Source organism: Scedosporium apiospermum (genome assembly GCF_000732125.1).
Source record: "Scedosporium apiospermum strain IHEM 14462 chromosome Unknown SEQ_SAPIO_0098, whole genome shotgun sequence".
Taxonomy (NCBI): Eukaryota; Fungi; Ascomycota; class Sordariomycetes; order Microascales; family Microascaceae; genus Scedosporium; species Scedosporium apiospermum.
In genome coordinates, this window is record NW_015971799.1 from 1,063,041 (window position 1) to 1,077,968 (window position 14,928).

Sequence of the window (14,928 nt, forward strand, 5' to 3'; positions counted from 1 at the left end):
AACTACTTGTACTCCGTAGTTTACGTGTCCTCACCCGCCCGCCAGTGGCAATGAAGTAAGTTTAGGGAGTAAATAATGGCCTTTACAACTAAAACTAGATTATAATGTTCAATGTCGTGTCTCTGTGGTCTTGGGACCTGAAGGTGGGGGAGTTGCAGACCGCCACCAGCGGGTGATGGGTAATGGGCCAGGGCTTTCAGGCCATCAGCAGATTTGAGTTGAGCTGACCGACGCCATTGCTCGCCGTTGCCCACGTACTCAGCGAGTCTTGGGTCTTTATCCTTAGGCCGCTAGCTCACAACTGCAACTACGGAGTACACTGCAGGTACTTCCCGATGGTGCCAGGCTGGCCAGGCCTGGCCTGTGCAGTTTGCCCCTCCACCGCGACTCCACTGTCAAGGTCCAGTGTTCCATTGTCAGGTTCTTATCCTCTTATCGTTCGCCTCGTCCCGCATTCCTCCTCCCCTCTCTGTCTCCAGCTCTCCATCGATACCAATACTTCCTCCACCACTCTCCTGCCAGGACAATAACATAACCATTGCCGTTTCTTCCTCTGTCGGTGCCCAATCTTGAAATAATACAGGACCCAGCGCCTCTGCCCATATTAATCGACGGCTGCTCCCAACCCCGCCGTTTCTCTACCTACAAGTCTTTGTCGTTTTCTGCGCGCCTACTCTCGAGAATCCACGACCCCTCACCGAGCAGCTTCCAGCAGTCTCTGTCAAACGGAATCGTATAAACCCTCTCAAGATAAGAATACGCCTGTCCGCCCTGCTGTAATCGAAAAGCGCACGTAATAGCCCCTGCTGCACTTTTTTTCATTTTCTTTTCTATTCTTGGTTTCCCTGCAACCGCGAGCGAGCAAAGCCGCCAAAATGAGTAGCCCTCGGAGGAGGATCGAGACTGATGTAAGGGATCACGATGCTGTGCATTCGTTCAAGCTCTCATTGAAAGCTCCATAGGCTAACGCACTTCCCTAGGTTATGAAGTATGGTCCATCATGACTCTTCAGTTTTGGAAGAGACTACTAACCGTTTATAGGATGTAAATTCTTAACTCTCGGCAAGCTGGCGCCAAAAGTCCTTGCTGACCTCTTTAGGATGATGAGCGATTACGAGGTAACGCTGGTGAATGATAACAGTAAGTAATCGACTCCCAGACTTCCAGTGATACATTTCTTTCCACATCCCTGTTTCCGAGCCAAAGGGTCTGCTAACCATGGCTGCAGTGTAAGAAGACCCGTCCGGTGGCCAATTGACACTTCCTAACACGCGATCGACAGGCAAGAGTTCTACGTTCGATTCAACGGCCCGGCCGAGAGTGAGTTATACCAGAATCGCCCGCGGTCTTTGCATGGCGTCTTGCAACAAATCAAGAAGCATTGGCTAACCGGCATAACCCACATATAGCCCCGTTTGAGGGTGGGATCTGGAAAGTTAGTGTCGAGCTGCCCGATGCGTACCCCTACAAGTCCCCGAGTATCCGATTCGCGAACCGAATATTCCATCCAAACATCGACGAACTGTGCGTATCCCATAAACTCGCGCAGGGCTCTGGTTAATATCGTATGGAGTCTAATCGGAGTTCTGTTCTGCTTGTAGGTCCGGATCAGTGTGCCTCGACGTCATTAACCAAACGTGGTCCCCCATGTTCGACATGATCAACATCTTCGAGGTGTTCCTTCCTCAATTATTGCGGTACCCAAACCCAACCGATCCTCTGAATGGCGAAGCTGCAGCCCTCCTGATTCGGGAGCCTAAGAGCTACGACGCGAAGGTCAAAGGTGAGGAAATACTAGGGACACGCGTGTTAGCTTTCGGCCGCACCTTGGCATACTAACCATCTACCAGAATACGTCCAGAAATACGCATCTAAGGAAGCTGTAGACGAGGCAGGCGCGGAAAGCGAGGACGACGATGACCTGTCCTCGGTAGCCAGTTTCGGAGACGACGACGAGGAGCCCGCGGGGCAAATGGATGACGTATGAGCTGGTTTTCTTGAAAAGCCTGCGAACAGAGGAGGAGTATGAAGCATGATGAGATTGCATGAATTTTAGATGGTTTTTTTTTACTAAAGGATCAGAGGCGTACATGGTGCCCCCGACATCAGTTCCTTAGTTCTTCACTCTTGGAGGGGCTAGGCTCATTGTCTTGGTTGTCTTTATTTCCCTGTTCTGCGTTTTCCCCTTCATGTTCTTGTTTTCTTATTCACGGTCATGGGCTGGTGTTGCATATAGCAGCTTTCCCCCCTCTTCTGTACGTCATTCTTGTTTTCCCCATTAGAACAAATTACGAGGTTGTTAAGCCTGTTTCCCATGAACTCTCTTCTTTAGTTAGCGGAGACGAATGCACTATCTAGTATCTATCGATTCATCTCTCTCTTGTTGGCCACCTTCCCCTCCTATCTGTGTTGCCCAAATGCTCTGCTCCACCTACCTTAACCCATTCCTTCCCAACCTCGAAACCGTGCCAAACCTGAAGTTGCCCACGGGCTATTAGTCTAGTGCCACCAGGGTAAGTTAGATACATCTCCCCCCAGCCTTGATCAGACCTTTACTAACTTTCTGCAGCCCTACTGAAATCATCTCAACCGCAGAAAAAGTCTCGTGCGGGTGACAGTGTTACAAACGATAGCCTCCCACCGGACAGTGCCGCAACCACCGGCAAGGGAAGAGGCATTGAGGCGGTGAAAATGTTTCCGAGCAAGCGCAAGAAGACTGATAGCTATAGCGAATACGATCTGTTCTCGGAACCGGTCAGCTCTCATGGGGATACACGCCGAAGAGACGAGGAGGCATCCGAGGTATGTCTTTTCCTGAAGCTTCCCCTGTCCCCTAAAAGAGACACCAACGTCTTCTCGTCAGTGCCTCATCCGAGACAACCATGCATGTATCGTCACTGGAACGGCCAATCCGGAAGTTTGTCCCATAGTTCCTTTCGCATTCAATAGCGCGAAGGACATTTGAAGACCACTTGGCATCTTCTTGACAACAGCGGGCGATTCCTGGGAAATAACACCGTCGACGAAATGAAGAAGCACGTTGCTTCTAAACTTGGGTGCTCTGACAAGACGTGGAACATGCTCTGCCTCAGTCATCGAGTTCGCATCTGGTGGGGAAAGGGAATGTTCGCTTTCAAGTGCCTAGGCATCACCCGGGGAGCCGGCTCGACTTATAAAGTCCATCTCCGATTTATATGGATGCCGCGGACCCTGGTCTTGGACAATCAGCAAGAGCCGAGTCGGCAGATAAACCTAGCCGAAGGCGGTGGCCGGGAGATGTTCGAGGTTGAGTTTGATGGGAAGGAAGAAGCTGAGAAGGTGAAGATGATGCTGGATTTCCAACGGGTCATGATTGTCGTGATGACCATCGCAGGGGGTACAAGGAGCACAGGGGGTGCAGGGTCGCCCGAGCTTCTAGAGGACATTGCGGATCCAGATAATGAAGGCAGTGTTCAAGATTAGCTCGCAGGCGCCGACTCATCCAGGAGGGCGATGTGGTGCCAGAACCAGTCAAACTGAAAGTGTCGCGACGAGATTCTTTGCCCATGTTTGAGGGAGAAGGATCTGAAGACGTCGACACCAGGAGGTCTCCAAGATATGATCAATCAGCCCTGACTCCAGGGCTTTGAGAAGAAGCCCAGGTAGAAATCGAGGATGCCCAGGTCCGCTTGCGATCACCGAACAAGGAGAATGCGGGCTTCCTGCAATGGCCTGTTCTCCGGGTTCACGCAGATGGGTTTACACTCGGGTTCATTGCGGATGAAGAGGGGAATTTCGATACCAGTAAGAACCACTGGGCGACCATCGCCCAGTGTCCTGAGGGCCAGGTTCGCCTCAGCTTGGAAAGTCGGAAGAACAATAAGACGGGGACTCGTGGGGATCCTTCGTGCTCAAGCGCCAACAATATTATCCGGGCCCATCCCCTAGCGTCCTCTACCGCGAAACCTACGCGTTGAAATTTGTGCCAGTCGCGGGCAAGGCGGGTCGTAGAAACCACCCACACCCGCGGCTGGCACAAATTCAAGATGTTGTGATCACAACCGCGAATGGGGCCAAGAAAGGGCGTCTCACGAACGTCCTTCTTCGGCGTCACAACGTACCTCGATAGAACCGTAGAAGGGCCTACCGCCTAATGTCCTAGCAGGGATCTAAGCCCAGCGGCGGAACGAGGGAACTTACAGATACTGTCTGTCACGCGAAAGGGGACTGCCAGCTGATGGAATCAACATGAACAGATCCCAAGGTATATAAGAAGTGGCAGAGCCACCTCCACTACTTGTAGATAGAGAGATAATCTAACCTTCATCTATCTCAACAACTGATTGCAATGCTTCGTGACCTTCTGACTTCTGATGGCTGTTAGCTGAGTTCTCCCGATGGATTTCTGTCGTAACAGATACTACAAATGGCGGAAATCAGAAACACACACATACACCAGGGTTCACACACACCCCAATACAAATACGTATGTATCAATTCCATCCGTATGCTCTCCCGTCCTCGGACCACGGTACCCAATGCGTGGTTCTAAAAAGTCGTCGTTTGTACTGAAACCCTATTCCATGCCAGGGGTATCTCGAAAATTCCCATTTTGATCCATCCCAAACGCCAAACCATCTATACGTAATTGTTGTACACATATATACATATCCAAAGTTTTCTCATAACAACATAACGGCCCACCCTGTCATTCAGAATCGTAACTCACTAGTCCTGATGTGCCTCCGGTAGCAACGGAGCTAGGGGCGGAGCTAGAGCCGGAGCCGGAGGCGGGAGAAGTACTGGACTGCTTCTGCGACGGCTGTTGAGAGTGGCAGTCCTCTAAGGGACTTTTTTTCCGCTTCACGCCAGCAAATTTTGTAGCAGATAAGGAGTCCAGGGCCTTTCTTCCATCCAAGAAGGGATCCCTAGCGATCCTCGTGTTCCCGATGATCTCTGAAACAAGACTCTCTTTCCGCTTAGAAGCGAGAATCTCGGATTTGAGTTTCCTAGCCTTGTCCTTCGAACGCTGGGACTCGCTGCTAGCAGCGTTTTGCTTTCGGCTCGGTTTGGAGGGGAAGAGAGGTTTCGCCAGGGCTCGGTTCGGCGGCTCGGAATCCTCTGACGCACCAAAGTCCACGAGCGAGGCCCGCATGCTGTCCATTTCCGTCGCCGGGAGCAAGTCTATGGACAGACTCATCTTGTCTTTAAGATCCTGGGTAGCAGCGGATTCCTTCTCGAGCCTCTTTCTCTCCTCGCGAAAAGTCTTGCGTAGTATTTGGTTCTTCGTATAAGGGTCATCCCAAAACTTAGAACTTGCCCCCTCGAGCTCATCCAGCCTCCCCGCAGCAGCGCGCAACTGCTCCCTATCCTCGATGGTCTTCTCCAACCCCGCAAAAGCATTCTGCCGCAACTTCTCGCGTTCCTCGGCGCTCATGACGAGCACATCCCCATCCTTCGCCTCATCCTCGCCGGTCTCCCTCTTCCTGGCGCCGCGCTCGACAACATACGCCGTATTCTTCGGATCTGTCCGGATCTCGATCTCGCCGCCGCACTCGGCGTGTCGGAAGGTGAAGCTCCATATCGGCGTGGAGTAGTAGTTGCCCACGCGGCGCTTCTCGGCGTTGAAGCGCACGCCCTGGCCGATGATGGTGGGGCGGGGGCACGTGGCGCACCAGATGGCGAAGGGCATCTCGAACCGGACGGTTTGGCCGCCGCCGGGTTTCCGGCGGGATTTGTTGTGCAGCGCATTTCCGGTTGTGAGACCTTCGAGGTCTGGGGGCACGTAGCGCCCCATGTTGAAGCCCTGCATTTTGGATGTGTGGGTGTGTAGAAGGTGGGTTGGATGGAGGCTTGGGCTTGGGCAGTGTGGGCCGGCTTTGGGTTCTGTTGGTTATGCGGAGGGGCGTTCGGGCGCGGGATGTGGGGAGATGGGGATATGTTGGCGCATTAGAGGGATTCAAGGCTTTTCTGGCTTTACGTGAAGGTGGCTGTGATGGTCGAGGTGTTGGACATCATGGTTATGGATTTCCATGTGATTGTCTAGAAGCTCGAGGACAGAATGCTTCGTGCCTGTGGAGACTGAAGATAAATTCTGTGAGAAGCTTCGCTTCGTACCTTCGTACTGCTTGCCTCTTTCAGTGGCGGGAAGATGACAAAGGCAAATAGGTACGTACTTCTCAAACTCTGAAGTGCTTCGTCCACTCTTATGAGGGGGTAATACCCAAGTAAGAAGGGACCTTTTGTACAAGTAGAAAATTAACAGAACCAACAATCAAACATCGATTGATGCCTACTTACTTCGTACACCCACCTCTCGAAATGGATCATCAGTTGGTGAAGATGGCATGTTTTTTTTCCCTTCCCCTCCCAACTTTACGAGCCCGGCGCGGCGCAGCCCTCCTTCATTCACCAAGAAAACTGCCTCGAGTTTCCTTTCCGTCTGGGTGCACCGAGGACGATGCAGTGGGGGGACGAGGAACCAGAAATAGCACAGGCATTGGTCCAGCAGGGGTTGCACAGGGCGCCTCTCTGAGACCTAGTACAATTTGTACATGCAGGGTACTACACCATTACGCGCCCGGCAACGACGCTGGTGGTCCTTGTCGGGTACTTGCATCATCGCGAGCCCCACGATCGCCCAACCGGAAGAGGCCGGGAGAAGAATAGTGCAAGTTGTACCGTCGATGGCTAGCCTTGCAGACGCTGATCTGGTGGTAGGATACGGGGGGAGAGAGCGGCGGCGCGTCGCTTTCAGCAGCGAGCAAGCGCCGTCCGTCCTATCGTTCTGACGCGATTGGGAAATCTCGTACAAAACCCCTCCTGCTCTTTAAGCGACTTTCCCAGAGACCGTAGCTCGCCGTGGGCTCGAAATAGCAGCTGTTTTCCGGGCCGTCTTGTTGGTTGTGGCCAGGCCAGGCCAGACCAGGTCCTTCGGAGAGAATCAGCTGCGGGTGTTGGTTGGGGGCCAGCCAAATAGTCCACCCTCCCCCCCTTCTTCCCAAGGCGGAAGAGTATATATATCTCTTCATCTCTCATCCACATTCGATTCCTTCCCGTCAAAAGTGTATTATTGTTGGTTTGATTTTATTTTATTTTATTTTTCCAATTAATGCGGGGGCCGGCGACTCGTTGGCCTTCTATATCTACTTCCCTTGATATCACTAGTTAAGCTCTTCTTTTTTGCTTTATTTCCAACGCCCTTTACCTACCTGTGTACACCGTTTTTGGACGTTCGCGCCATCTTCACACACGTCGGCTTTGGTCGCCTGACCCGTTCCGAGCCCACCTGGGCGAGAAAGATGGCGAACACCGCGATAGATGGGCTTCGCCTGCTCTCTCACCATCTGTCCAAGCACTGGGCCGATCCATTCGCCGCCAAAAGCAATTGGACGTCGAATAAAGCCAAGGCCACAATACTCGGCAGCCTCCCCAAAGTAATTACCATTCGCAACGGAGAATATTCTTCCCGCCTCCTCGACGAGACCAGGCCGCCCTCCTCGGGACCCGGGGACAAGGACGAGTTGCGAAACGGAGATCTGCCGGTGAATGGGCCGAGCTTGGAATTGGTTGTCGTGCCGAGAGATGAGAACGACCGCGTCAATCTTTCTTCGAAAAGTCACAATTTCGCCAAGATTATCGCAGCGTCAAACATTGACCCCGTCATCCACCAGCACATTTACCTTTGCAGCTATGGCTTTTACCACTACGATAGCGACGGTCTGGTCGAAGCGACGGGTCAGCCGCGGAGTTTCTATTTCGGATGCTTTCTCTATTCGATAGCTTGGTCTTTTAACCCGGCGACTATGAAGACCACTGGAATTATCATCCTCCGCACCGTTAAGAGGCATAACTATGGTGCACTTCCCTTGGAGATGTTAGAGGGGGTTCTAAAAGTCTACTCCAAATTCCTCACCTCACCTCTCTTCTTAGCGTTTGCTTCTTTCATAATGCTCGCCCACGTTCTCGACGATAATGTCTATCGAAACGTGGACCTTCTCAGGCATGTCGAGAGAGATACCGAGCATGGGCCTGGTCGGGAAGGGCCGCGCATGTTCTACAAGCAGCCCGATAATTTGAGCGATGTTTCCATCGGCGACGGCGATGAAATGCCTGGCGTGGAGAGGCAGGATACCGTGATTCTGGAGGATAAAACCGACAACATCAACAAGTTGACCGAGGTCTCGCAGCAGCTTGCCGATATCAACGTCCACTTAGCAAATCTGCAACGACATGTGAAGTTTCTCATGACCATGGCGGAAACTCTTGAAGACGTGTCATTCCGAGAATACCAGTTCGACGGCATCCCGAGCGGCCTGCTTGATTCAGCTCGTGCATCAACCGAAGAGCTGCTGCGGCCCCTCCCATCCCTCAAGAGGCGCATCTTGGCCGTCGAGCCCTCGATTGAATATCTTCAAGACAGAGCAAAGAGTTTATCACAAGTGGTAAGTTTTTTCTTCTCGTTTATTATCAACCGACTGTCTCATACCTAGAAATGCTCACGAAAAAAAAAAAAACCAAACACAGGTTTCTGGTCTCTTGACGCACGAAGATGCAGAAGTCAACATCAACGTCGCCGAGCGCGCGAGGAAGGATAGCTCGGCGATGAAAACGATTGCGCTCATGACCATGCTCTTCCTCCCCGGCACCTTTTACGCGGCGGTCTTCGCCATGCCAACATTGAAGTGGAGCGACGACGCGCCTGGCGTCATACAAAAGGAGTTCTGGATGTTTTGGGCGTTTACGATTCCATCAACGGTTCTGGTGATGATCGCATCGGTGATGCTGCATCAACGGAAGAAGCTTGTCTCAAAAGGGAAGCGCTGGGCCAAAGAGTGGAAGATGCGACGGGCGCAACCGCGGGGGCGTCAGAGGAAGAGGGATATGCCGCAACTTCCAGCGCACGACCCGGAGAAGGCTTATACCATGACTCCCAAAGCCAATTAATGAAATCGCACTGAGAGCCTTTTATAGACCTCACATGTTCTCACATGACGGCTCGTGTCATTACGGAGGAGCCGTCCCTCCTTCTACAGTATTTGACGCAGGACATGCCGACCGGGGGCAGCCCAATATATGCTTCGTTATTCCCGCGGCGGAGGAACCGGCCAACATCCCTCCTTGGTTGCAACTGCTGTGGCATCCCTTGCGATTGTAAAGTGCGGTTTCCTAGCTCAACGTACGCTCTAGGAAACATAGGGTGGCATACTGTATCCCACATACGCCACAATCGCCGAGGCTTCGATGGCAGTCGCTGGTCCATCATGGTAGACATGTGTGATATTGCTCATGCAAGCATCGGGTTCCCAGAGATGAAGGGGAAATTAGTGAGGCTGGCCCCAATCAGGTCCAGGTTTTCTTACTCCCCCCTGGGGGTCCTGCTTTGACTTGGGGGTCGTAGAGGACGTAGAAACATCTCGGTTTTCGGACATTATGAATGGAGAAATAGCTGATATTACTCGAGGAGCAGTTTTTAAGTTGCGATAGCGGCGTGTCGGTTTTGACGATAGTTATGTTGAAAGAGTCGAGTATTGGTGGTGAGATTCGTTGGGAAATACAAGGAGACGAAGAAGTCGTGAATCTAGAGAGAATAGCCGAAGCTCTGCCACTCACCTTGATGGCTTCGCCTTCCTTCGAGATATTGAGATACGGCAGGTTATAGTTCCAGGCATGCGAAGCATTAATCAATGGAAACAAGTCCTTGTTCTTTCTTGTGATGAAGACAGATTTCATCCTCGTCCCGGGCTTATCTAATCATACGGGACGACGACGACGACGACTACTTCTGTCCTTCTTTTATGTTTTAGCCGACACGCCCTACTTTTGAAAGATGAGAAAAACAAATAGAATAAAGAGAAAAGGATGAAGATGTTGGATCTGGACATATATCAGAAGAATCTCGCCGGGCTCCTGCTGGTCTGCGGGACTCTGCTAGCCACAGGGAGCCCCAGCAAACAGGGGAAGCAGAAAGCCGGCCGCGAAAGCCCCCATCAGGGATCGCAACGAGCCTTTTACATCGTCTATGCCCTCGTCATGGCTTCAGACTGGCTCCAAGGGCCTTATCTCTATTCCCTCTACCGCGACGAACACAAGGTCTCTCCCGGGCTGATCCCCACGCTCTTCACCACCGGATTTCTTTCCGGGGCCGTGAGTGCCTACTTTATCGGCTCCGTCGCCGATCGATCAGGCCGACGCCTAGCTTGTCTCTCCTTCTGCGTCATTTACTCCCTCTCTTGCCTTCTCACAGTGGTACCCAGTGTACCTCTACTCTTTGCCGGTCGCGTCCTTGGTGGGATTGGCACGAGCCTGCTTTTCAGTGTTTTTGATACGTGGATGGTGACGGATTTTCACCAGCGAAAGCTGGCCAGCAAGGGACTTAGCCTGTCCAGGACATTTGGCACCATGAGCACCGTGAATAGCATCGTTGCTATTGCTAGCGGTATCTCTAGCGAGTGGCTGGTTGAGTGGGCGGGAACGAGGAAGGCACCTTTTGGGCTAAGTGTTGGGTTGCTTGGATTGGCGACGGTCTTCATTTACAGCCAATGGGTAGGTCATTGCCATTCAACGGAACAGGCATTGCCTCGAGGATCTCAAAGAATTTAGCTGAAGTGATTCTGTTCTCAGGATGAAAACTATGGCGACGCGACAACTCCCGATTCCGGGTCCAAACCAGCCGAAAACAGACTCCTCAAAGCCCTCACCAACAAACGCGTCCTCTCCCTCGGCCTCGCCTCAACCATGTTCGAAGGCTCAATGTACCTCTTCGTCTTCTTCTGGGCGCCCGCCCTAGAAGCCGCCCACGCCAACTCTCCCACCCCGCTCCCCTACGGCACCATCTTCGCAAGTTTCATGGCCTCCATGATGACCGCGTCCCTCCTCTTCACCAAACTCTCATCTTACACGACCCTCAGCCACGGCACCCTCCTCTCCGCCCTCCTCGCTGTCTCCACGGTGATCTTTTACACTCTCTCCTCGGCGCCAAGAACCGAGCAGACGGCGTTCTGGCTCTTCTGTGCCTTCGAAGCTTGCGTGGGAGTCTATTGGCCTGTTGTTGGGCTATTGAAAGGAAAGGTGGTTGATGATGCCGTGCGTGCGCAGGTGTATGGTGTGCTGAGAGTGCCGTTGAACGTGTTCGTTGTTGCGTCTTTGGCGCTGACTAGGGGAGGAGGGGATTATGCGAAAGTGTTTGGCGCATGTGCGGCGTTTCTTCTGGCTGGGGCCGGCGCGGTAGCACTGACAATCGCCGGTTCTTGAGGTTGAAGCCTAAGGTTCTTTGATATTTAAGATGGGGAGAGTAGGTTGATGGACTTGGGTGGACTGAGGTGTTGTAGAGAAACTTCTTTGTTTATAGTCATGACTGCAATATGAATGAACGGATACGCTTTTGGATATCTGGATAACTGGATGAAAGTTACCACATGGTGAACGCCGACTTCTCAGAGTATAAATCAAACCCAACCTTACCACCGGCCTCAGATCTCCCCAATGATGGGACCAAAAAGCTTCGGAAGCAACTCCGATGCATCACCACCGAAAGCAAAGTCCTCCTCGTCAAGATAGCGCAATCTGTCCTCCTCCTCAGCATCAAGATTCACATTAACATACACAGCGCCCTGCGCCCTCGCGTCATACAGAAACCCGGCCGCCGTGCTAACCGCCTCCGAAGTCCCGATCGATAGCACAACGTCCACGCCCTCATCAATCCAGTTCTGGATATCGTCCACATTCCGGTCATCCATAGACTCGCCGAACCATACGATGTCTGGGCGCTGCAGGGCCCTTTCGTTCTGACACTGCGGACATTTGGGGATGTCCTTGGCCGGGATATGAGGCGCGGGGTGGTCTGGGTCCAGAAGCGGCAGGGTCTTGGTCGGGTCGACGTCCTCGGAGGCAGGGGCGAGGATGGGCCACAGGGGATCGTCGGTGTAGTTGGTGGACCGCCACGTGCATGTGTCGTCGGAACATTTGAGGCCGAAGAGGCAACCGTGGATCTTTCTTAGCTTTTCTCTTGGGTAGTTGGCTTTCTCGAGAAGATCTAGGAGAATGTGTTAAGAAAGAAACAGTGGATAAAGATGTGTGTTTCTAAACCTGTTTACACATCCGACGAAATCATGATTGATTCGGGACGGAAAAGAAGAAAAAAATAAAAGGGGAAAAAAAAAATGAGTCCATGGGAAGAAAGAGAGGTAAGAAACTCACTGTCCACATTCTGAGAAACGCAAAACACATTCGAATACTTCTCCGCCAACGCCGCCAAAGCCAAATGTCCCCGGTTCGGAACGGCATTCATACACATGTGCCTGCGGTATGCGTAGAACAACCATACGAGGCCCGGGTCCCGCTGAAAGGCCATCGGCGTGGCTAGCGCCGTGGCCGAGTGGTTCCGCCAGAGGCCGCCGGCGCCGCGGAAGGTGGGGAGACCCGAGGATGCGGACAATCCGGCGCCGCATACGAGGAGGATGCGGGGGTTTTCGGTTAGGAGTCTGTGGAAGCGAGAGAGGTCGTTGTAGGGAGGCATTGTTGAGATCGGTGACGATGAGAAGTGAGTGATGATATTGTTGATGAGAGGAGACTGGATGAGAGCTGAATGTGAGGCTTAAAGTGGGGTAGAGTTTAGGAAACAACAAGTGAATAAGAGGGAAGTTGGGGCTTCCATCAGTTTATTTATGTTCAAGGAGAGTTTTTCCCTGCTCTTTTTTTCTGGTCTAAACAAAATAATTCGATAAATCTTTGGAGGACAGTCGTTCTTTCCCCGTGGGAATTTAAGGCAGGATTCGCTGCATCACGACCCGCAATTTGGTCGCCATCCACGAAGTAGATCCCAAGCCTGAATTTATCCCGCCTCTCCGTCATTCATGGGGAAGGCGCACGTCACTTAATAATCTCCAAGGTGACCAGTCCGCGGCTAATACATCGGGCGCTGGCAGGGAGCCTGATTGAGCGTTTCACAGAGTCTGTATACAGAGGAATGGATCTGCAGCTAACCGACGCCACGGATACGGAGCCGGGGGGAGGCGGGCAGGTACTCATACGTCGACAAATCATAGATATCGCGCGACGACCCGACGGGTTGCGGGTCGGCTTTTGACTCTGGGGATTACGAAGGGAACCGAGAGCTCATGTCGAAGAAGAATCGAAACAGGTCTGAGTGGGCTTCAGGACGCAGCAGGCACGTTGAAATCTCACCAAGACACACACACACTCACCCCCCCACACCTGGAAGTTTTAAAGGTGATGCCATTTTTTGCCCCAGAAAATGTACAGTAAAATATAACTGGGGACATCTTATCTCGCTCTCTAAAGGGGGAATAAAACAAAGAAACCGCTCAATCATCAAAAAAATCCCGTGATGGCCCCAATGCTACTTCATTCCAGAAAACTATGATAACAACATGGTATGCGTCGGAGGGGCCGTGTAATATGACTGATCAGAGATTCCGAGTCTCTCTTTTCGCAATTTCAATATTCAAACCGTTTAGAAGAGGTTGGCGAAGATGGCAAGACCAGAGAGGACGGCACCGGCGACGGTGACGCTCTGGACGAGGGAAGCACCGGAGTCCTGGGAACCAGTCTCCTGAGCACCCGCGGAGCTGCCAGTGCCGGAAGGCGAAGAAGAACCGCCGGTGGAAGAGGCGGTGGGCTTGGCGGAAGCGGTGCTGTTGTCGGAGCCAGAGGCAGAGGCGGAGGCGGAGGCAGAAGCAGAAGCAGAAGCGGAGGTAGACTTGGACTTGTTGTCATCACCACCATCGACCTGCTTGTCCTGGAGACCCTCACCCTCAGTGTCGACGACGATGCTCTCCCAGGTGCCGGAGCGGTCGCTGTAGATGTAGGACTTGGCAGCCTTCTTGCCACCCATGTAGTCGGCAACTTCAATACGCTTGTAGTAGGCGTGCGAGGGACCGTTGTCGAAGTTGGCGAGACCACCAGCCCACTGGACGGTGCCCTCGGGGGCGTCGGACCTTCCAGCGACCCAGGAACCGAGCTTAACCTGCATGGGGGTCTGGGGATAGGTCTTTCCACCCTTGGCGTCGGCGTAGGTGAGGACACGAACGGGAGCGCCGTCGATGGACCAGGTCAGGGACTCCTGAGTCCACTCGATCGTGTAGGTGTGGAAGGTCGAGGTCGAGGCGGAAACCGAGTGCTTGCCACCACGATCATAGGTGGAGGTATCACCCTTGGAGAAGTAGTTGGTCTGGACCTCGTCGGGGGAGCCACCGAGCCATTCCTATAGCAGAATTTCCTGTTAGAATCCATAGCCCAACCACCGCGCTCAAGGGGAGATTGCTTGACGAGCAGCCATCTTCTACTTACCCAGTCGATCTCATCAAGGGTGTCGGACTGAAGGACAATGCTGGTGATGATACCAGCACCAGGGGCGGCAACCAGATCGACCTCGAGCTTGCCGAAGAAGATGTAGCCGGGGCTGCTGATGGTGGGGGCCTGCTTCTCGTTGGCGATGCTGAAGACGGCACCCTTCTCCTTGTCGTAGGTGAGGGTGGTGCCGTCGGCGAGGTGGAAGAAGCTGCTCTTGCCCTTGGTGAAATCAACGGTGAAGTCTCCACCGATGGCAGGGTCGGCAGGGCAGTCTGTTGGTGCGAAACATCATGTCAGTCATTACCATCCATCCATGCCTTGCTTGCCTCCACGGATCAACACGGATACCTACCCTTCTTGGTCGGGTCGCACAGGGTGAAGGTTTGGGCGGAGACCATAGAAGCGCCGAGGAGGGCGAGGAGAGCGCCGGAAATAGCAGAGGATCGCATTTTTGTTGATATGCAAGAAAGCGTTCTTTTGGAGGATCGGGTAAAGGTTTCTGAAAGACTAGAAGAGTCCTTTTTCGTTTCTATTTGGATTCTGTTTTTAAAAAGGATTGTGGTCGTCAGGGAACGATATCCAAGACAGCTTGTGGCGAGGCAAGACAGCCGAAGCTAGCAAATATGAAAAACAAAA

The 14,928-nt window shown here is 52.7% G+C and overlaps 5 protein-coding genes and 1 pseudogene across 5 annotated transcripts; 3 read left to right on the forward strand and 3 right to left on the reverse strand.

The window, feature by feature from the left end:
- Positions 1 to 875: 875 nt before the first annotated feature.
- Positions 876 to 3,462, forward strand: SAPIO_CDS5432 (uncharacterized protein; the record flags this gene model as incomplete). The annotated part of the gene is made up of 9 exons (XM_016787765.1): positions 876 to 908; positions 981 to 988; positions 1,283 to 1,320; positions 1,410 to 1,524; positions 1,602 to 1,783; positions 1,851 to 1,981; positions 2,504 to 2,513; positions 2,570 to 2,802; positions 2,950 to 3,462. The coding sequence occupies 9 exons, from the start codon at positions 876 to 878 to the stop codon at positions 3,460 to 3,462; spliced, it is 1,263 nt and encodes a 420-aa protein (XP_016642780.1).
- A 1,225-nt stretch (positions 3,463 to 4,687) lies between these two features.
- Positions 4,688 to 5,791, reverse strand: SAPIO_CDS5433 (annotated as a pseudogene; the record flags this gene model as incomplete).
- Positions 5,792 to 7,280: 1,489 nt separating this feature from the next.
- On the forward strand, positions 7,281 to 8,925 carry SAPIO_CDS5434 (uncharacterized protein; the record flags this gene model as incomplete). The annotated part of the gene is made up of 2 exons (XM_016787766.1): positions 7,281 to 8,423; positions 8,506 to 8,925. 2 exons carry the CDS (start codon positions 7,281 to 7,283, stop codon positions 8,923 to 8,925), a joined length of 1,563 nt encoding a protein of 520 aa, XP_016642781.1.
- A 921-nt stretch (positions 8,926 to 9,846) lies between these two features.
- SAPIO_CDS5435 (Major facilitator superfamily transporter) lies at positions 9,847 to 11,232 on the forward strand (the record flags this gene model as incomplete). The annotated part of the gene is made up of 2 exons (XM_016787767.1): positions 9,847 to 10,524; positions 10,603 to 11,232. The coding sequence occupies 2 exons, from the start codon at positions 9,847 to 9,849 to the stop codon at positions 11,230 to 11,232; spliced, it is 1,308 nt and encodes a 435-aa protein (XP_016642782.1).
- Positions 11,233 to 11,450: 218 nt separating this feature from the next.
- On the reverse strand, positions 11,451 to 12,496 carry SAPIO_CDS5436 (putative SIR2 family histone deacetylase; the record flags this gene model as incomplete). Its single annotated transcript, XM_016787768.1, has 2 exons — positions 11,451 to 12,013; positions 12,178 to 12,496. 2 exons carry the CDS (start codon positions 12,494 to 12,496, stop codon positions 11,451 to 11,453), a joined length of 882 nt encoding a protein of 293 aa, XP_016642783.1.
- A 957-nt stretch (positions 12,497 to 13,453) lies between these two features.
- SAPIO_CDS5437 (uncharacterized protein) lies at positions 13,454 to 14,741 on the reverse strand (the record flags this gene model as incomplete). Its single annotated transcript, XM_016787769.1, has 3 exons — positions 13,454 to 14,203; positions 14,290 to 14,564; positions 14,645 to 14,741. 3 exons carry the CDS (start codon positions 14,739 to 14,741, stop codon positions 13,454 to 13,456), a joined length of 1,122 nt encoding a protein of 373 aa, XP_016642784.1.
- Between the last annotated feature and the right edge of the window lie 187 nt (positions 14,742 to 14,928).